General features: G+C 40.4%; 1 protein-coding gene across 2 annotated transcripts; it reads left to right on the forward strand.

Annotated features, from left to right (window-relative positions):
- The first annotated feature begins 567 nt into the window (after positions 1-567).
- Positions 568-20,598, forward strand: PROKR1 (prokineticin receptor 1). Of its 2 annotated transcripts, none has more exons than XM_072635364.1 (3): positions 568-899; positions 3,557-4,185; positions 17,126-20,598. In XM_072635364.1, the coding sequence occupies exons 2-3, from the start codon at positions 3,713-3,715 to the stop codon at positions 17,820-17,822; spliced, it is 1,170 nt and encodes a 389-aa protein (XP_072491465.1). In that variant the 5' UTR covers positions 568-899; positions 3,557-3,712; the 3' UTR covers positions 17,823-20,598. The 2 variants fall into 2 exon arrangements, with proteins under 2 accessions (XP_072491465.1, XP_072491466.1); XM_072635365.1 differs by having other exon boundaries at positions 568-872.
- Positions 20,599-22,534: the final 1,936 nt, after the last annotated feature.

The raw sequence follows: 22,534 nt of genomic DNA on the forward strand, positions 1-22,534 counted from the left end.
AGAAAGCACATTGCTATCACAACAGAGGTGCCTCTAGCTCACCAGTTGTCTCTTGCCACACTATTTTCAGAAGACCTGAGAGTTCATTTTCCAGACTAAGGGTCTTCTAGTTCTAGCCTTGGATCCGACAGTCCAGTTCCCTCCTTCTTTCTTCTTACACTCATGCACGCACTCGGTTAGGACTTTCTTTTCATCAATTTCATCTTAAGAGAACTTGCTCGGGGTGAGATTTTCGCTCCCTCCCGTCACCTCTGTGCATTTGTGCCAGAGCTCCCCTGCTCGCAGACAGATGCGGTGGCAGTATCGACAGACACTTGACCCACAGCTGGCCAGCATCTGAGGAAGTTCAGAGCAGACGGGAATGCCAGCTTTCTCCCCAGCTCCTGAGGACTCGCACCAGCCATTGCAGAAGAGATCATCTCCACTCTGGCCAGCTGACTCCCAGATTAGTAGGATCTTCCATCTCCCACCTTGATCGTGTGACCCCTACTCTCCCCTCCCTTCCCTGGCTTCTCCCCTCCCAGGCTGCAGGGAGATGGGTCATCAGTCCGCCAGGGGGAGCGCCGGAGCCAAGAGCTGATCTGACTAGATCGCCTGGGTCCGCTGAAGAGTGGAGAGGGTCCCCTCCAATCTGCGGGCTCGGAGGGCGGAGCACTAACTGTAGCAGTGAAAGAAAAATCCCAACTAGCCGGCACGGAGCGCATAAAGCGGGAGAAAGAGGTGGGATCGTCTTTGCTGGGGTACCTTGGGTGAAGATACCCACCGTCTCCACCTCGTGCCCCTCTCCCTCTCCAGGAGAAGAAGAAACAACAAACTCATCCCTGACTCCTTTCCATTGCAGCCCTGTGGATCGTTCTGGGGGGGAAGAGAAGGTATTCAAAGAGCCCGATAGAATCCAGGTACCGGGGTATCTCAGAAGCAGGGGTGGGAGCGAGGGGATCAGGAGATCAGACTGAGCCTGGTGGCCCTTTGCTGAGGGTGTAGGGCATCCTCGTGTCTTTATAGGAGAGCTAGGACTGGTTATGGGTTTCCCTCTCTGGGGTGTACGACTCCCAGAAGCCTCCCTGGGTTCCTTGAAGAAAATAAGATGCTAACTAGTTAGGAAATGTTAGCTACCCTCTCTTGGAATTCTCGTACTGTGGGAAACCTCAGAGAAAGAGAGGTTTCTCCGGGAGGCTGATGACTGTGCAGGAGGGGAGCTGGCTACAATGTGGGTGCTGAAAGCAGCCGCCCATGGGACTTCGTGGGAAAGCCTTTAGATGGAAAGAGGAAGGGAAGAAACATGGCACTGGTCAAATTCACTCCCAAGTGTTCTTGTTTGCTTCTCCTGCTCTCTCACCCCGCCCCTGCCCCCCACAAAGTTTCATTTTTCCCTGTCTAACTCCCGATGAACTTTAGACAGCCTTCTAAATTAGTAATCCCCTCTTTAAAGTGCAGTGCCTCCCACAGCAGAAAGTTCCCTCTCTTCTCTTATCCCCACCCCAGTGTCTTAGGGGTCAAAGAGTGGCAGTAGCAATTGGAGAAACTGAGATTAAAATCCAAGGGTTCCTGAAGGAAAGGAAATGTCACATCCTGACATTTCATCTTCAGAGGGCCATCACCCATACATATCTCAGCTGGTTTAAAGGCACTGGAGAGAAGAGGGACAGAATTGATGACTTTACCTAAGGACAGAGCAGCCTTGGAAAGAAATTGAAGTAGTGCATTGGTTTCCCTAGGCAGAGGGGGCTTACTGGTCCTCCCTAGAGAGGGAAGAAGGGGAAGGGCATGGAAAGGATTTACACTGCTCACAAGAGGTCTGGTGTAGCTTACCTCTGTGCCCTCCCTTGCTCTCCTGGTGTTTCTTCTAGATTAAGGGCTCTTAGTCTATGAGTCATGAATTTGTTTTTGTAAATATTTTGATGATGGTATTTTGTGTATTTTCTTCATTTTAAAACATTATTCTAAGAAGGGGTTCCCAAAACATTACCAAATTGCCAGTGGGGTTTGTTACACAAAAGAAGGGTTAAGAATCACTATTTTAGGAACTCAGAAAGTAGCTGTTCTTTATTGGTGATCTAGGTTTCAGAGCTACTTTCTTCACTGGACCTGTTCTCTGGAATCTCTTCCAATAAGTTTTGTTGACCATGCTTCTCAGTAAGAGCTTCCTTCTAACAATCAAAGCCTACCCTGGTCTTTGATCCAAGTCCTGGGGAAAAAAACCTTAGAGGCAGCCCCAACTATATTTTGAAGGTATTCAGTTAGGAAAGTAGAGGGGGAAAGGGAATTGGTTGATTGTGGGTCAGATATGACAGTTTGGTGTTTGTAATTACATGTATTTTACAGACATCCATGCTAGTTTTTCTTTTTTCCTTCTTAGTGAAAAACTGTTCAATCCAACATTGATTGTCCAGTATTTCTTTGAGTTCTTTCTGATCTAGAGCACAGTTTAAGGAGAGAATTTGAAGCCTTTGTGGGGAATATTGACACAAAACACTTTTTCTCAGGACACAGATCCTTTATCATAGAATTCAGCTTTCCTGACCCCTTCCCTGTCAAGGATTCTGTTATGATCATACTGCCTTCTCCTTTTGGTTCATTGAGCACTAAATAGTCTTACATATAACCTTCTCTTGAAAGGATGTAACCTTTTGTGACAATTCTGTACTTCTCAGCAACAATGAAGGACATAGCTTCAGAAGGGATCATAGAATCAGTGATTTAGGGAGCAACTGAGAAGCATCCTTAGTTATGCAGAAAAAGGATTCCCTTCTGAAATTCAGTGATTGGGGAAAGAACAACAGCCTCATCTTTCTGTAGCCCCATCTCCAAGGAGTGCAAAGGATTTTATGGGCATTAATTCATCCTTCCTTCTTATATCTAAGAAAAGTTTAGTTTATAACTTAAAAAACCTATTAAAAGCAGTTATTTTGTAGGCAGCCTGGGACCCAGAAGGGGTTAATGAGTGGTCCAGTGTCATACAGCAAGTCCGTATAAGAATGGATACTGAATTTCTAAGCTATTTCTAAGCTAGGGTTACAAGGAAGTGTGACTTGCTTGCTGGAGGACCCAGTGGGATGAGATGATAGTTTCCTGCCCTCATTGGGATATATGGCGACCTGTTTAAGTCATTGAGAAAGAGTACTTTGGGAAAGGGGGACGATCTCTACAAGGAAACTAGACAAATTCTCAAGATGTCAAGTTAGGCAGAATTTCTAGGGATAACAGGCCTCCACTGCCATCTTGCCACCTTCTACCTTCACCCCTGTTACTGAGGAAAAGTGTAAAAAAAAAAAAAAAAGCATGTTATTCTGGATATGTGTAGACATCGGGTCAGTGCCTGATTATTATCTGGAATAGTCCAACTAATGCTGCATTTCAATTTTTCTCCATGTCTCTGCCACCATTTGGTTTGTTTCTAGCAAGTTGCTTTCCCCTTCATTCCTCTTCCCATCACCCTTGGGTAACCATTTCTAGCAAGCAGCAAACAAGATCAGGTTAGACTGTAACCCATACCACTGTGATAATGACATGATTTACTAATGTATATCATTTGCTGCTTGTCTCTCTTTCAAAGGCCTGAGATCTGCATTCCAATTATGTTGGGAACAAGGTGGTGACTTGCTGTGTAAGAGCAAAGTATCTAGAGGTCCAATCCCTTGGGACTCTGACCCAGGCTCAATTTCATAGCAATTGAGCTTTCTCTTACTCCTCCCTGCCCACGTTGACCACCATGGGACCTGAAGAGAGAAATGCCACTGGGGCACACAACAATTTTGCAGCTATCTTCAACTCCCACCGGGAGCGCACTGCCTCCCTCCCATTCAACTTCAGCTATGGTGACTATGACCTGCCTCTAGATGAGGATGATGATGTAACCAAGACCCGTACCTTCTTTGCTGCCAAGATTGTCATTGGTGTAGCTCTAGTGGGCATCATGCTAGTCTGTGGCATTGGTAATTTTATCTTCATTGCTGCCCTGGCCCGATACAAAAAGCTTCGCAACCTCACCAACCTGCTCATCGCCAACCTGGCCATCTCTGACTTCTTGGTGGCCATTGTATGCTGTCCCTTTGAAATGGACTACTATGTGGTCCGCCAACTCTCCTGGGAGCATGGCCATGTGCTCTGTGCCTCTGTTAACTATCTTCGAACTGTTTCTCTCTATGTCTCTACCAATGCCTTACTGGCCATTGCTGTAGACAGGTAAGTATTAGACAGATAGAATGGGGGGAGGGGAGGGAGGCAAGAGCAACCACTGAGATATGGTTTAGTGTTCCTACTACACTCACCCCATCTAGGAACTGATAAGAGCAGTGTCTCTATCTCCCTCTCTCATGTTTGTAAGAACCAAGTTTCACAGCTGAGGATCAGCAGCAAGAGCCCTTGTCTCTTATCTAGGACCTGGTGAGAGTTGTCCATGCTCCCTAGATACTGACAAAGTCCTGAGTTTCTTAGCTGTGACCTGGCAAGAGGCACCTGTATCTGCTAGATATTCTACCTGACCCAGGCTCAGCTGTTGATTTGTGAGAGCAGCAGTCTTCAGTTCCCCCTCACTTAATCTTATTTAGATTGAGAAGAACAGCTCTGACTCTGAAATTCTGAGATAACAGGTTTAAGGTTCAGTGGTCTATTACTTCAAAGTTGCACACAAGTCGAGAGGGACCTTTCAGTTATCAGATAGAGATATCCCTCCTTCCCAGTCCCAGCCCAGCCCCCCTCCCTTCTCTGCCCCTGTCAAGTCAGTTCTTGAAATCAACAGATTTTTAAAACAAGGTTACTGGATTTGTTTGCTTAAAATCCGGGGACACATTTGTTTATATTCTTTTGCATGAATCTGTATGCTTATTTGCATACATTTACATGCAGCTCTTCCAGAACCCTGGCTTTCAGCTATGTAAAGTGAAATTAATGAGAGCAGCCTACAGAAACTATTACTTATGCATTTCTTATGGTCTAATCACTTATGGACTAACTGATTTTTATCATATGAGCACAATCTTTTTTTAAAAAATCCAATACAAATAAAGCTTTATTATAAAGTCCTTTTCCATAATATAGATCCAATTTAACTGAACCATTGTTACCTGTGATATAGAGTTCATCCATCCCTCTACATAATGGGTTACCAAGATGTTATCTCTTATCTCCTAATCAGAGTTATGGTAGGACTTCTTTCAACAAGGATCATGGAATTTAGAATTATAGAGATCTTGGAGATCTCCTTATTTCTTTTTTTAAGTTTTTTTCTTTCTTTTTTATTTTCCAAATTTATTTATTTATTTGTTTTCAATTTTCAACAACACTCTCTTCCATAAGTTTTAAATTTTCTCCTCCTCCCTCCCCAAGATAGCATACATTCTTATTAAACACATTTTCACATTAATCATGTTGCAGAGAAGAATTAAAATGAATAGGAGAAAGCATGAGAAAAACTAGACAAAACCAAACATAACAAAAGAGAAAATAATTTGCTCATTCTATGTTCTGACTCCATAGTACTTTCTCTGAATGTGGATGGCATTTTGCATCATGAGTCCTTTGGAAATGTTTTAGGTCTTTGCATTAGTGCAAAGGGCTAAGTCTATCAAAAACAATCCCCAAACACTGTGGCTGTTATGGTGTATAATGTTCTCCTGGTTCTGCTCACTTCACTCAGCATCAGTTCATAAAAGTCTATCCAAGTATTTCTGAAGTCTGCCTGTAAGTTATTTCTTATAGCACAATAGTATTCCATTACATTCATATACCACAACTTGTTAGGCCTTTCCCTAACTGATGGGCATCCCCTCAATTTCCATTTCTTGGCCACCACAAAAAGAGCTGTTATAAATAATTTTGTACATGTGCGTCCTTGTCCTGTTTTTATGATCTCTTTGGGATTCAGCCCCAGTATGCACATTTTTATAGCCCTTTGGTCATAGTTCCAAATTGCTCTCCAGCATGGTTGGATCAGCTCACAGCTCCATTAACAATGAATTAGTGTTCCAACTCTCCCACATCTTCTCCAACATTTATCATTTTCCTGTTTTGTCGTGTTAGCCAATCTGATAGGTGTGAAGTGGTGCCTCAGAGTTGCTTTGGTTTGCAGCAACCTCCTTATTTTCAAACCCAATATTTATGAACATTATGTTCCTTGAAAAATACAAGTATCATAATTTTGTAAAGTAAGAACCTAGATACTTCCAATTATTCCCCTAAACCAGAGAAAGGGATAAGAAAATCTAACTAGTGCTAGGGAAACATGGTGTATCCCAAAAGGCTTAGTACATTTTAATTATTTTGTGACCCTGGGCTACTAAAGTTTAAAGCTGCACAAAGACTTTGGGGATAACATGTAGTGTCATCTGTCAGTCTGATTCAAAAACCATAGGCCCTCTCACCTGTCCTCGGGACTTATGGATGGCATTTATCCTATGGCCTAACAATAGTCAAAATAACAGCCATCATATAAATATAAATAGCACTTATATGACACTTTAAAGTTTGTAAAGTAGTTTGCATCTGTTATTTGATGAGATAATAATGGTAAAGTGCTTAGCGTAGTCCCTGGAACATAGTAAATGGTAATGTTTGTATTATTATTATTTCATGTGGCCCTCAACTTAGCCCTATAAGGTAGGTACTATGACCCCTATTTCACAGATGAGAAAACTAAGGGAGAGGTTAAGTGACTTTACCAGGATTCCGTAGGTAGTAAATGCCTGAGGCAGGATTTGAACTCAGGCCTTCCTGACTCCAAATCCAACACTTTATCCATTGTGCCACCTATTACCTGGCAGCAATGACATTTCCCCCACCCCCACTCTCCAGAATTCTGCCTAATACCTTTTCGTGGCTAAGGTCATTGCAGCTGAGCCTCTGAGCCCTGGCCCAACCTCAGTTAATTATTGAACCCCTAGCACAGCTGGAAATGGGTTTGCAGGACTTTGGAATTTTGAACTGAAATCAGTTTTGAAAGTGAAAACCCACTCCCTTTACTTAGCAAAAGGGCTGTTCTGTAGCTTCACTGAAATCTGCCAGCCCTGAGAAGAAGTGAAATGGATTATTTCATGCGACCTCTTGCTGGCGCTATATCCTTTCTCTGGACATGTGCTTAGCTGTTCTAAAATGCAAAAAGCATATGCTTTTTTTTTTTTGAAAAAAATCGGAAATATTTCTCCACCATAGCTCTCAGCTTGTGTGCTCCAACGCAGCTAGCATTGGCAGAATACAAAGCTGAAAATTCCATTAACTTGAATGCAAAACATCTGTTCAATTTTAGATAACACTCATTTTCATTTCCCTTTAATTTAACTTTTTTTTTTTTTAGAAAGTGGAAGACAAAAGCTGAGGCCTCTTCTGCCCAGTATTTACTTATTAAATTTGTATTCAATGCCTTTTTTTTTTTCCTCTGGAACTTGTGAGACACTGACCTAAGGGTTTTCAAGCCCACTACATTCTGTACCTGTGATCTCCTGCAGGGAGAGATGGTGGCACAAAGGAAAGCAGTAGAGACAAAGAAGGCAGTCCGACATTTTGATGGACGACAACAAAAGCAAAATGGGAAGGGGAGAATTTTCAAATTCATCATCTTTGTTTGCTGGTACAATTAGAGCACAGTCTCCAACCTCTATCAGAATTGACCAAAGAAAGAAACAGAAATAACCCACTGTTTAAAATGCCCCAGTTCCTCCAGAGTACACTGTTCCATTTCAGGTGGTCCCTTGGTACAGTGATAACAACTAAACAGAAGGTCAGGTGATAGGGGAAAGCCACTGGTATTATGAAATCAATGGAAAAGAATTGGGATTTAGATAATTTTTTTTCTTACCATGTATTTTTCCGACCAAATATCAGTCTTTCAGCCCCTACCTTTCTCCCTTCTGTTCTGCATTTCTAACTCCCCACTGGCCAACTCCACCTGGACGTCCTGCTGTGATCTCACACTCAATATGTCTTCTAGAAATAGGACTTCTTCTCAAGGGCAGAAATTGTTTTTCTGTTTTTCTTCTCCATCTCATGAGCACCAAGCAGAGTGGCTTCCAGAGAGTAGACACTTTTAAAAGGCTAGTTGAATTGAGTTGAATTACAACTCAACTTTGTATGGTATTTTAAGATTTACAGAGCACCTTTTCCACAACACTCTTGTGAGGTAGGCTGTGCAAATGTCATTGTTTCCATTTTAGAGATGAGACTCAGAGAAGTTTTTACTTATTTCAAATTCCACCTAATATGCCTCAACTGGCTCTACCTTAAGGAAAAAGTCAGAATAAGCCAAATCTCTCTTGCCTACAGTCAATAGAGATAATAAATGTCAGAGCCAATATTGGAACCCGTATTTCTTGATTTTCAAGTCCAGCATTCTTTCCATTGTACCATACGATCTAAAGCTGAATGTGTCATTTTTCCTTAATAAAATGAAAATTAAAAAATAAAAATCAGGTCACTCTCTATTCTCCAAGGTAGTACAGTGCAGTCTTCCAATCACCCAGCTTTAACATCTTAGCTTTATCCTTTACCTTTTCCTCCCTTCCTACTTTTTATATTGGCAGTAACCAAGACACATTGGTTCTTCCTTCTTGATATCTACCATTTTCCTATTTCTTCAAATTCCTACTACCTCCAGCTTAGTCTTGGATCTTATCTTTTAAACCTGTATTTTTTCCAGGAGTTCCTTATCCGGTCCCTCCTTCAGTCCTTAGTAACTAATGCTGAATGATTAATCTTCCTAAAACATTGTCTTATATGTGTCCCCTTTCTCCAGGCCCTGCTCAGTGGTTTCTTGCCACCTATGGGGTAAAGTTCAAACTCATTCACCTAATATTAAATACTCTCTTTAACCTTCCCACACTCATACAGACCTATTCGTTGTCTCTTGTACACACAATTCACACTTTTGGCTCATTGTCTTTCTTCAGGTCATTTCCCATATTTGAACCCTGGCTCTTCCATTTCCTACCTTTGGGACCTTAGACAAAACATTTATCCTCTTTGGGACTCAGTTTACTCACTTGCAAAAGAGAGGGATGGACTAGATGATCTCTAAGATCTCTTTCAAATTTAAATCAGTAATTCCCTCCTCAGAATGTACCCTCTCTTTGCTTCTGATGTTCTACATTCAACTCATTTTACAAAGTCCAGGTCATATCTCACCTCCTCCATGAACAAACACTCTTGTGATTTCCTATAGCATTTTTTATTTGCACTAGGATTGGTATTTAGTTTATGTTGTATCTTTTAAAAAAAAAAGTCCTGTTTCCCCAACTAGATTCCAACCTCTCAAGGGCAGCAATTTTGCCTTCTGTATCTTTGTATCGTGAGTACACATAGTAGGTGCTTAGCAAATGCTTGTCAGTAAGGGATGATGACATACTTAATGTAGGTACCTAGATGGTACTGGATAGAGCACTGGACCTTTAGCCAGGAAGGCCTGAGTTGAAATCTTACCTCAGAAACGAGTGACTGTGTTGTTGTTGAGAGGAATAAAATGAGATTATATTTTTTGTGAACCTTAAATAGCTCAACAAATAGTGTTGTTATTACCTTGGGTCCAAAACTACCCTAGTGACTGGTGGCAAGAGTGAGAGGACAAGCTACAGATTTATAAGGCATAGCTATTTCTTTCAAGAGGTTTATAATCCAATGTGTATGTATGCGTGGGAGGGGCAGGAAAGGATAGAACAAATGTATACATATGTACCCATTATCTATATAGTTATATCTATCCATAGACATATGGATAGATTAGTTATATAGATACATGAAACAATTAAATGCTAACCTATCCATCACTTAGCAAAATGCCTGGTACATAGCAGTATCTAATCAATGCTGTTTCACTTGATTATAGCCTTCAGAGAAAAGGGAGATCAGAGCACCTAGAGTACTTAGGGAAGGCCTCAGGGAAGGGGTGGGTCATGAATTGGGCTTAGAAGAATGTGTAAGATCTAAATGAACAAAAAAGAAGAGAGTATTCCAGAAGGAATTACTCTAGCAAAGACCTGATACATGCCAGAGGCAAGGAGTGTAGGGAATTGCCATTAAGGATTAGTAGGATATCAGGCTGGTGGATTAAAAAGGTCCAAACTGCAAAGTGTTTTAGAAGCAAGAGCAAAAGAGAATGGACAGAATCATTGTGATTTGGAAGTGGAAGGGCCCTCAGAGATAATCTAGTTCTCAGGTAGGGTTATGTCCTTGCTGCTGCTGCTGCTTGCTCTAGCATTGTATCCCCATTGTCCTAGTACATAGTTCCCTGCAGCAAAAGGGTTCCCAACTTGGTGTACAAATACCCTCAGAGGGGTATAAGATGTTTTGTCAAGGGGTATGGGAAATAACTTTATTTAAATTAAATAACTATTGTCCTATTAAAATTAATCTCTTTACTTTAGTTCTTACATACCTATGTTGGGTAATTGCGAGAATTTATATCCTTTCTTATTAAGTAGGGGGTATGGGAAGACTGATCAAAAGTCAAGAGGTATGAGTCTGAAAAAGGACAGGAATTATTACTCCAATAGTGACTTGAATTGTTGAGACCACCTACAGAATGGCAAAGATAAAACTTTTTGATTCAGGGAATTCTCACTCCTTTTTGTCAACGTAGCCAGAATATTCCAGGGTGAGTTTATTTGTGAAGGAGTTTCTGATGGACTTCGGGAGGCGGAGAGGAGGAAATGAAGGCTCTCTGGTCATATATTCATTGCCCTTTACATATCTCATCTGGTGACTGCTACTATAAGGATTAACATGGATAGGTATGGTGGTGACTCCATTTAGTCAATATAGAAGAAAAGCAAAATAGCTTTCTGCTTCATCTGCTGGCATGCCTTCATCTCACCTTGATTATTTGAGGTTTTGCCTGCTCAGACAGCCTTTCTTTCCTTGAAATATCAGCAATAAGTGGATTAAGGGATGAGTCATTGGGGCTGCCTATAGCTAGCTGACTGGGCATTGGGCAAGCTAGCAACAGATGCATAAACAGAAAATATTAATCTGCTGATTGAGGTCTTCCTTCTTAGAACATTAATGCAGAGAGAAGCAGATGATGGTAAGGAATACAAATGAGAGGTGTCACTCACTTGAGAAGCATTAATTGAAAAGTTTCTGTGTCCAAGCTTGCGATGATCATTGTGAGTGATGTTAGAGAAGAACAATTAAAATGTGGTCAATGTATTGATCTCTAGCAAAAGCACCAACTGAGTTTGTAGAATCTTCTCTTGCATTGCACTCTCTCCTACCCAATCTCTTGTCTAACTTTTAGTCCCATACTTCTTTTTCCAACCCCTTCCCAGAAACCTCAAGGGATTCTTTTTTCTTCCCCACAGAACCCTTGTTCAGTGCATGAAGGATGGAAGGAATTCTAGAAATATGAGTGTTAGAATTGGAAATACCTTTCCAGATCATCAAATTGAATTGCTTCATCTTACAGATGAGGAAACTGAGGTCAAGAGAGGGAAAGTTACCTACTCAAGGTCACCTTGCTAATAAATGGTAGATCCATAGCACTTGACAGTGATCTTTTCACTACTACTACTTTTCACTACTCTATGTACTCTTGTAATGAATGAATTCCTTTTATTCAGACAGAGCTGGGCTAAAAAAAAAAAAATTGTTCAGAGCGGAGCCAAGGAGACTCATGGGTTATAAGGCATCCTTCCCTTTAAGTCTACATTCTCTAGCTGAGCCATGTGCTTAATCCTTGAGAGCAAAATTCAGTTGTTTATCCTGTATTTACTTGAAGCACTGACAATGAGCTGCACAATGTTGGCCTGCAAATTATGAGAGTCTGAGCTGAACCTCAAGGCACCTCCGTCTCCATGGGACAGTGTTATCAGGCACCTTCCCTCCTCATCAGCACATCCCAAATTCAATCTGGCCCCTTCCTTTCATCTTGGATCAGATAAGAAGAACCCAGAAAAGTGTTACTTCTTTTTTCAACTGGTATAGTATATCAACACTGCAGAGCTGATTTCATCTACAACCAGAGCAGATATACAGTGGTCATAGGAACCTGCAAAATAAAGGGATGTCTAGGATGGAATGGTTTTCCAGAGACTAGTCAACAGAACTACCTGAAATTAGTTTTGAAGTAAAGATAAATCCAGGCAAACTTTAAACAAATTGTTTCCCTTCTCTTGGTCTCAGTTTCCTCATCTGTAAAAGGATCCCTTTTAGGTCCTTCACAACTCTAGATCTACTATCCTATGATCTCTAAGATCCTATGATCTCTAAGATCCTGGCAGCTCTGATTTCTTTGAGCCAAGCCTTGAAAATAAGAAGTTTTACCAATGAATTCACTGAAAGAAGTTAGCAACTTATTCATTACAAGTTCCACTGAATTATATTTTATTATCCCAAAAGGATTGAATTATCAAATAACTTGAAATTCCTTATGAAGTATCCTAAAGAATTAGATGCTATTAGGCAGGAAGCAAGAGAATCAAAGTGCTGACTACAAAAACATGGAAATACAGAAATTTTCTTTGACTATGTTGCCATTTATGCTTAATATGGTGGAGCCAAATTGTGATAAAAAGCCATAAACTCCTGAGTTCCCATCATGAGTAGCAATAGGTTTGGAGCACCCATTGCTGAAGACAGCTGTGTCAGGCTAACATCATAGTCTTTGTAAGAGGACCCTTACTAAGTGATGAAGGGATTGTTAGCACACTTCAAACCACACTGAGCCCTCTGTAAGTCTTTTGTGACACTGTTATAGTGAACCAAGTAGCATTGATAGACTTGGCAGCCCCCATAAGGGGGCTGAACTTTGGCTGGAGAACTCCAACAGCCACCCTGAATAATAATGTAGCCAGCTGGGGGTGAATAGTGGGTGGGATTTGATCCAATTTTATCTAACATCTTCAGAGAGCTAGCTGAGAGAGAGAGAGAGAGAGAGATCATTTTTTAAGAACTATGTGCCACACATTGGTGATTCAAATACAAGCAAACAAGGCAGTCCTTGCTCTCAAGGAGATTATATTCTATTGAGGACTTAAGACCACATGGGACAGGTAGCTGGAAGATGGAGGTGATATGTGTGCAGAATGATTGGGAGCCTTGGGAACCACCCAGATAAAGCAAACGCTATTCTACTAGAGCCAATGGTCCAAGGGGAGGCATCTGGGTTACCTGCCAGTTTGGGGTGATGGTAGCACTTAAAGGCAGCATGGTGTAGAGGGATTTGGGAAGTGTTCAGTTGATTGCTTTTGCCAGAACTGGTGGGGAAATAATAGGAGGGGGGAAAAGCTAAGAGTAAAAACAACAAATTTGTAGTCATACAACTTTCTCCATAAACCAATAGTACCATGAAGCTGGATGTACAGTCAATATAAATAGTAAGGCTAAGTTTCTGTTGATTTCTTTTAGACCCACTGCCTTTATTCTTTTATGCTTTTCTTAATTTATAATCTTTGAATTTTTAAGTGCGTGTTCATTTCCAAGGTTTAATAGTGTGTGTTCTTCCACCTCCACAATCTTCTTCTCTTTCAATGCCCCTTCCCATACAAATATCTATCCTCACATTTCCCCCATCACAAGGTACATGAATTCTTTATATAATTGATGCAGTTTGGGGTGCTGGGAACACCCAAATATCAGGGCACAGGGTGGTATCTGCCTGGGATGGATTCATCCACTCAAACCTTCTTCCAGTCAAGTGACAAGGTTTATTGTAATGCCAATAGAAGTGGGAGAGATTCTCAGGGAATCTGCAACTTAATGGGGGGGTGAAAGGATGTGGGTGGGATTAAGGAGTGATAAATAATCTGGGCTAGTACAAGCAGTGAAAGCACTATCAAATAGGCTAATTAGGTGATCTGGATGGGATTAAGGAGCCTAAAGTGGGCTGAGAGTGACAGTGAAAGGATGTCAAGCTAATTATGTGATCCTGGTGGGTTGGGGTGGGCCAGTTGCCTTGGGCAGAGAGACATCAGGGATCTTGGCTGCTCAAATGTATGGGAAAATTCAGGGACTGGGTTGCTTTCAAAGACAGTCTTTTCCTTTTAGAGGTCTAGATTCCATCACCCCATCAGAATAATAGACTTTTAGATTAGAAGGGACCTTAGAAGTCAAAGAATCCATCCCACATATGAAAAGAATTGCCACTGTAACATCCTCAACAAATGGTCATCTATTTGAAGATGACCACTAAAGGAGAAGTGATTTCCTACCAAGGCAGCCTATTTCAATTTGGTATAGTTCTGATTGTCTGAAAATTTTGTCCTGACATCAAGTCAAAATGTCTTCTTTCTGAAACTCTGGGGCTAAACAAAATTATTCCAATCCCTCTTTCACAGGGTAGTTCTTCAAATACTTAAAGAGTTAACACATCATCCTAGACTCTTCTTCATCCTCATGCTAAACAACCCACATTCCTTCAACAGATTTCCATATGATAAAGACTCAAGACCTTCCACCATCCTTGTTGTTTTCCCCTTGATGCACTTAAGCTTATCAATACCGTTCTTAAACTGTCTTGCCCAGAACTGAACATAATTAACTCCACATATGGACTGAGATAAAGAGACACCATTACCTCCCTAATTCTAGAAAAAATGCCTCTCTTAATGTAGCCCAATATCACTTTTGACTGCTACGATCTACTAGTCAGTTGGCATTCCACTAAAACCTCTAGATCTTTTTTCAAACAAACTTCTGGTTAATATGCCTTTTTCATCCTCTACTTGTTGATTTTCTAAACCCAAGTATAAGATTTCATATTTATCCAAATTACATCTTAGATTGAGTCCAATGCTTTAGTCTCTCAAAATGTTTTTGGTTCCTGAACATCATCCATTGTGTTAGCCATGCCTCTCAGCTTTGCATCTTCTGCAAATTTTATGAGCCTGCCATCTATTCCTTTATCCAAGTCATTAATGAATACTGAATAGCACAGAGCCAAATTCAGCTCACTGGGGCACTTCAGTGAAGACCTTCTGCAAAATGGCATTGAACATTAATGGTTACTCATTGTCAGCCATTCAACTAACTCCAATCCATTTGCTTTTACTATCGCCTAGTCCCCATCTCTTTATCTCTCCATAAGAATGGCATGAGATGTTTTATCAAATGAGTCAGTAAAACGTAGTCAAATTCAAGCTTCAGAATTTCTCTAATATAATAGTGTAGTAATTCAAAAAAGGAAATGAAGTTACTCTGGCATGTCTTGGCCTTTGTTGAAATCTTTTAGGTTCTTTGTAATCAGTGATTCCTTCATTAATCACCTTGGATGTCCACTAATCATCTTTTTAATGGTCTGTTCTTAAATTTTCCAAGGAATTGAAGTCAATTTCACTGGCTTATAGTTTATAGATTTTGGCCCCCCCCCCCTTTTTTGAAAATCAGGAAAAACTTTGCCCTTCACTAGTCCTGCAGTACTTTCCCCATTCTCTACAAATGTTTAGATGTCACTGACAAAGGCTCATTAGTTTTTCTGTCAAATGTGCCCAGACCTGGATGTAGTTCATTTGGATCCAGTGATGTGAACTTATCAAGGAAAGTAGTTGTACTCTTACTATCTCCTTACTTATCTTGAGTAGCTATGCCCCATTAATTATTTTTGTTCTGCTATTTCAAAAGCCAAGAGAATTCTCTTTAGAAGAGAAAAGAGAAGTAAAACAATAACCAGGTAGCTCTTTTTTCTCTCTGTCATCCATACAAAGAGGGGATTTTATCCTTCCTTCAACACATTTTTCCCATATATAGCTTAATTTTTTTATTGTCATTAATTTTTCTTGCCAGTATCAATCCATTCTTCTAGAACACAAGGATACTGTATATACTGTAGCTCTTTGGACTCTCTCCTGGAAGAAATCCTTCTTCTCACATAAACGAGCTCATTTCCTCCCCAAAAGTGCTATTTTCTTGTCTGGATTACTTTAAGAAAAAGCATTGTGCTTCAGGGAAAGGACAGCAAGGAATTCTGAGTTCTTGTCCAGGTCACAGTGGTAGAAACAGTGTGTACCTCAGTGGTGGAAACAGGACAGGAGAAAGCCAGGAAGCCTGAATTCCCATCTCTGCTCTTCTTGACCTTGATCCATTTTGTGAATCGTTTTCTTGATGCAGTTTCCCCATCTTTAATGGATGTTTGTGAGAGTAGATTGAGGTAAATAGGGAGGCAGCATAGGAATGATGAATTTGAAGTCAGAGAACATGAATTCAACTCTTGGCTATGCCATTTGCTTCCTCTTTAATCTTGGGCTAAGTTACTTAAAGTCACTGAGACTCAATATTCTAAACTGTAAAATGAGGGATTGTGATTAATGATGTCTAAGATCTATCCTATGGTCCATCCTAAGGTCTGAATCTATGGTCCTATAAAATAGATATATGCTCTTCCCTTTCCTCATTCGCCTTCTAGGTATGAAAGAAATAATCTCTCTTTCTAGTGCTGTCTTAGGAGTGATTGTTTCTGTTGTTCTGTGAATTACTGACAATCCTACTTTTTGAACTACAAATGAATTGGAATAAATATCTATAGAAAAACTGTTAGGATCATAGATTTAACCCTGAACAGGATCTTAGAAGTAATCTAGCCCAACTGTTTCATATTCCAAAGGAGGAAAGCGATTAATGGCTACCCAGAGAAGTGAAATAATTCACCCAAGGTCTTACAGATGGCAAAGCTCAGATTCACATCTATGTCTCTGACCCCCAAATTGAACACTCCTTCCTGTTGCACCACACACAGAGTCTCAAACTCAGGGAATGGAAGGCTAGGAATAAAGTTGGTATTTATAATTGTTTTTTCAATACATCAAAAAATTGGTGATTTCATACATGTGGGTACTTCTACCATTGATGCAGATTGCAAATGCTTAATAGAATGACTGGTGAGTTATCATGACAAAAAAAAAAAATCCATCACCTGGTCCCAGCTGAATACAGATACCTCCAAGCTTAGCTGGAAGAGTCCCAGAACAGCAATCCACTTCTGAATCCATTTTTGAAGACTTCCCAGTTTTGCTGTGCTCCACTGGCAGCATAGCCTTCAGATAACCAGTGCTGTCACTTTCATCCCATAATGAGGCATCAGAGGACTTAGGTGGAGGACTACTATTAATAGCACTAGCAATTATTCTTTAACTCCTCATAATAGTGTTGCTAAAATTAAAATAACATCAAGTCCATCATCTTCATTATTGTTGTCGTTATTTTCCCCCAGATATCTGGCTATTGTCCATCCCCTGAAACCACGGATGAATTATCAAACTGCCACCTTTCTAATAGCATTGGTCTGGATTGTATCCATCATCATTGCCATCCCGTCAGCTTACTTTGCAACAGAGACTGTCCTCTTCATTGTCAAAAGCCAGGAGAAAATCTTCTGTGGCCAAATCTGGCCAGTGGACCAGCAAATATACTACAAGTCATACTTCCTGTTCATCTTTGGCATTGAGTTTGTGGGACCCGTGATCACCATGACCCTATGTTATGCCAGGATCTCTCGAGAGCTCTGGTTCAAGGCTGTTCCTGGCTTCCAGACAGAGCAGATCCGGAAACGGCTCCGTTGCCGAAGGAAGACGGTCCTTGTGCTCATGTGCATCCTGACTGCCTATGTAATCTGCTGGGCCCCTTTCTATGGCTTCACCATTGTCCGAGACTTCTTCCCTACCGTGTTTGTGAAGGAGAAGCACTATCTTACGGCTTTCTACATTGTAGAGTGTATCGCCATGAGCAACAGTATGATCAATACAGTGTGCTTTGTCACTGTCAAAAATAACACCATGAAATACTTTAAGAAGATCATGCTACTCCGCTGGAGGTCTTCATACAATGGGAGCAAGTCCAGTGCAGATGTTGACCTCAAGACTAGCGGCATGCCTGTTACAGAAGAGGTGGACTGTATCAAATTAAAGTAATCTGTTGGATCTTTAGGAAGAAATAAAACATCCTTCAAGCTGTAGGATAACAGAAGTAAAGAGAATGCTATTAAATGAGTGTTACCAACTGAATCAAGGTTCAAATATTCAATCAGACAAGTACACTGATGCAGTCTAGTTTCTTGTCACTGATGAACAGATATCATCATTCACCCATATTTATTGAGCACCTACTGTATACAAAACAGTAATGTTAGGTGCTGGGAATATAAACGTGTCCAGAATGCATCAAAAAAAGAATAAAGAGGTAAATTAAACCAATAAATTAAACAAGGCAGCATTGCATGGTGTATCCAAATGCTGAGCTGGGGTTAAAGAAGATCTGGGTTCAAATCCTACCTTCAACATTTACTTGTTGTGTAACCCTGGACAAATCATTTAGCTTCTATAAGCTACAAGCAAATTTCCTGGGATTTAAATAAGCTATTAATAAGTAGTGATCTGTGCCAGCAGAAGTTTACAGCTGGAATTTCCTTACCCTGGCAAAAAATCAAAGACCCTTCCTGTATTTGAGTATGAATAATAAAGTGTTGGTATCAAACACAGGCCAGGGATAAGCAAATATTCAGGCTGGTGAGCACAGATAGGTAAATGCATTCCTAGAATGTTAGGTTCTGCTTCTCTGACTCCCAGGACTACTCTCCAAACATGAACATGGATTTTCTCTGACATCACTCCTAGCCATGAATTGTTCAGGCTCCAAATCCCAACTTTTCCTCTGCTGTCCAGCATAAAGTACATGAAGTGCTTGGAAATGAAGATGGTACTCTATGTGGGAGACCCTCAGACTCTCAGCCAATGGTATTCTGCACAACCTCTTGTGATTTCTAGAATGTACTCCATGCTGGGGCATGTCAGAGAGTAAGAGGTCCTTTCCAAAAGGATGAACCTTACTACAGGTAACTTTCTTACATGGTATGGTATGAAGAGCAGAAGGAAAGCTCCCAGTAGGTTTCTTCATGCCTGAAATTCTACTATTCATGACTCACAGGCAGACGCTCTCTCAGTGACCATCTTTGAAAATGCAACTATTCCTAAGGGGAGATGAAATGAATGCTTTTAGCTGACCTGGATGTAGCTGAGACTGGGGCAGTTGGAATAGCATTGGGCACTTGCTGGGAAGAGAAACACAGAAAGGGAAAAGTGTGTATAGAAACAAGAAAGCCTCCTTTTTCTCTAACCACTCTTCCTTGGTGGAGCCATATCCTGTATTACTGCTAAATATCACTGGGTAGCTTCTTTGGATCAAGAAAGACCCCAATCCAAATGCTACCTCTTCCAACCTTTCTTCATTGTTCTTTGTGTGAGCTGCTCCATTGTTCTCCTTTAGGTTAGCTGACAGAGTGGTGAAAGAGATCAAGGTCTGGGGAGCAATTAGGAGCACATGATCTCATCCATTTGGCTCAATGACCTCCAGAATAGCAGCAGGATTTCAGCCATGAGCTGCTGACAAGCTTCACCATGTTTGGGAAGCTGAATGGTACAGCAAACAGCATGCTGGACTTGGGTCCAGAGGACCTTGATGCTGGTTGTCACTATGGGCAAATTACAACCTCTTTGAGTCTCAGTTTCCTCATCTGTCAAAGGGGATCCTGTTTCTTGCACCACCTGCCTCACAGGGTTATTGTGGGGAAAGTGACATAAAATGTGAGTTATTGTTATGTGAGTTCTTCCAAGACTGCATGTTCCTGGGACTCCATCAATTTTCCTCTCTAATTGTCTTTCTTATTCCATGTGTATATATCTCTAGAAGGACTTTATTTTCTAATTGCCTTTGGTATACATAAAAGTTCAGACTGACTGGGAAATGGGTTTATGGAAATTAGAAAAGGCACCATGGGAGTGGGGGTTTTGCTCTTTTCCAAATACAAATGATCCTTTCTGCAGTGAATTTTCAAACTCTGGCCAATTTCTTCCCACCATGCAGCATTCTCAGCCCCTTTCCCCAGCCAAAGTATCCTCAAAGGATGCAAAGGACTTTTAATAGCCTTCTAGGAAAAACATAACTTGGAATGCACCAAATCACATAATGCATTCTAATGCCAAGAAAATAAGTCTGGGATTATCTGGGATGTTATTTGAGTTTTGCTTTTTAGAGAGTAGCTGTCTCCATTAGCAAAGACAACTAAGAGTTGGCTATATTAAGCTTGAAGCTTTTTAGGTAATATTACAGTCCCTATCCTCCACTGTTGTTATGAAATGTAGATAATCGGCCCCTTCCCCCCATATTAATGCAAACATTTGCAAGATGCAGAGCTTTCTAAGAGGACTTAGGGCTGGAACTGAGTCAGAAAGACCTGGTTTTAAGTTCTGCCTCAGACATGAGTCATATGACTCTGAGCAGGTTACCTAACTTCTCATTGTCAGTTTCCTCATCTTTAGAATGGGCATGATAGATCTCACAGAGATATCGTGAAAATCAAATGAGATAATGTATAAAAGGTGTTTTGTGAACTATGATGCTCTATATAAATGTCATTTATAATTATTGTTATTATTATGGTTGTTAAATAGTGTTGTCTGCTTGTGATGTTCTAGGGAATATAAATCTTGTGTTACCAGGTGAAACAATGGATATGGAAAACTGACCACACTATTCATGGATGTCTCCCCCACCCCCCAAAACAAAATTCTTTAATTATGTCTATGTATTTGGGCATAAATGATGTGAGGTTATCTGAGCAAGTCTACTTTTGACAGGAAGTGTACAGGGCTTTGTCCACATAAAACACTTAAATAAATATTTGTCAAATTGTGTGAATTAGTAAATTATTGCTTGCAAATATCAAAGTCGTCTTGTAATCACAAACTTACATCTATTTTTTTCAGTTGCTTGTCTAAAATCCTTTAGTTTTCTTATAGTGCTGATACGAGGTATATTCTATACACATTACATAAAACGAAACTGAAGTGCTATCCACAAATGGTGACCATTTTAGTGGCTGCAATGACCCTTCTGCTCCCAATCTGGCACTTGGTTTATGTAATTGATGGCCCCAATCTCAGCCTTCCCACTCCTCATCAACCCTCCCAAACTAGGAACAACTTTTATTGTCATTATTTTTATTCAGTCATTGAGCTTGCGTCCAACTCTCTATGACCCCATTTGGGGTTTTCTTGGCAAAGATGCTGGAGGGGTTTGCCATTTCCTTCTCCAGCTCATTTTACAGCTGAGGAAACTGAGGCAGACAGGGTAAAGTGACTTGCCTAGGATCACATAGCTAGTAAGTGTCTGAGTCTGCATTTCCTCTCATGGAGATGAGTCTTCCTGATTCCAGTCCCAAAGCTCTCTCCACTGGACCCTAGGCGGGGTTCTAGAAAGTAAAATGCTATTAAAGATAACACAGCAAGAAATTCTGCATTTCTTTATTCTTGTATTCCCAGGGTCAATTGTTTTCATTTGGTTCCATATATTCCTTTTCTACTAGAGCAGCTAGGTGACCCAATGAACAGCACTGAGTCTAGAGTCCGGAAGACCTGAATTCAAATCCAGCCTCAGATATTTACTTATCCTGTACATAGTTTATACACATTTGCTTATTTTCTCTCTCACTAGATTGTGAGCTCCTCAGGGGTGTTTGACTCTCTTTTTATCTCCAGCACTTAGCAAAGTGCCTAGTATTTAGTTGATACTCAATAAATGCTTATTGATTGATTGAATGAATGACAGAGACATTAAGTGATTTGCCATCACATAGGTGTTAAAAAAGCTGGGTGGAGATTCAGATTCAGCTCCCATCACTTCAAATTCAGTGCTATCCCTTCCCCCTAGGAAACAATGCCTTTCATAAGGCATTTTTAGGTCAACTAGATGGCACAGTAGATAGAGTGTCAGGCCTTGAATCAAGAAGACGCATCTTTCCAAGTTCAAATCCAGCTTCAGACACTTATTACCTGTCTAAAGTGACTAACCTGAGCAAGTCACTTCACGATGTTTGCCTCAGTTTCCTCATCTATAAAATGAGCTGGAAAGGAAATGGCAAACCACTCCAGTATCTTTGCCAAGAAAACCCCGACTGGAGTCATAAAAAGTTGGACACAACTAAACGACACTCCTTTTCCTCACATCAGCAACAAATTACATTTGGAAAAGTTAAACAAATTTCTCGGTCTTCACAAGACTAAAGAATAAACTTTTTTCAAACCTTTTTTTAAAAGGTAGGCTACTATTTACATAATTTTAAGCAAATTACTTCCTAAATTGAAGAAACTGATACTGCAACCACCTCTTTAGACTTTCAAGCATGAAAACAATCCCATATTAACTGAACAGGAAGGCTAAAGGATTCATGAAATAAATTAGAAACTTAAAAATGAATTTCACTTCTCAGATAATATAATGACTTTGTAGTTTACATCTCCAAAATAGCTCATTTTTCCCTTTTAGACTCAAGTAATATAGAATCACAGAATTACAAGGAAAAATAATGGTTAACTAAACAATGCTTTAACATTTGTAAGACACTATGTATGTAAATATGTGATGTATATGCATATGTATAGAAATTTCTTTTGCTTTTTGCAACAGCCCCTGTCAAAGAAGTGCTATTATTATGCCCATTGTAAGGATAGCAAAATCAAGGATGAGAAGGGTTAAATATTTTGCCAATGGTCACAAATCTAGCAAGGTACTACAGTAAGATCTGAATACAGATTCAGGTCTTCCTGAATTCTCTCTTTCCCTTTCTCCT

This window comes from Notamacropus eugenii, chromosome 1, assembly GCF_028372415.1.
Source record: "Notamacropus eugenii isolate mMacEug1 chromosome 1, mMacEug1.pri_v2, whole genome shotgun sequence".
In the NCBI taxonomy this organism is placed as follows: domain Eukaryota; kingdom Metazoa; phylum Chordata; class Mammalia; order Diprotodontia; family Macropodidae; genus Notamacropus; species Notamacropus eugenii.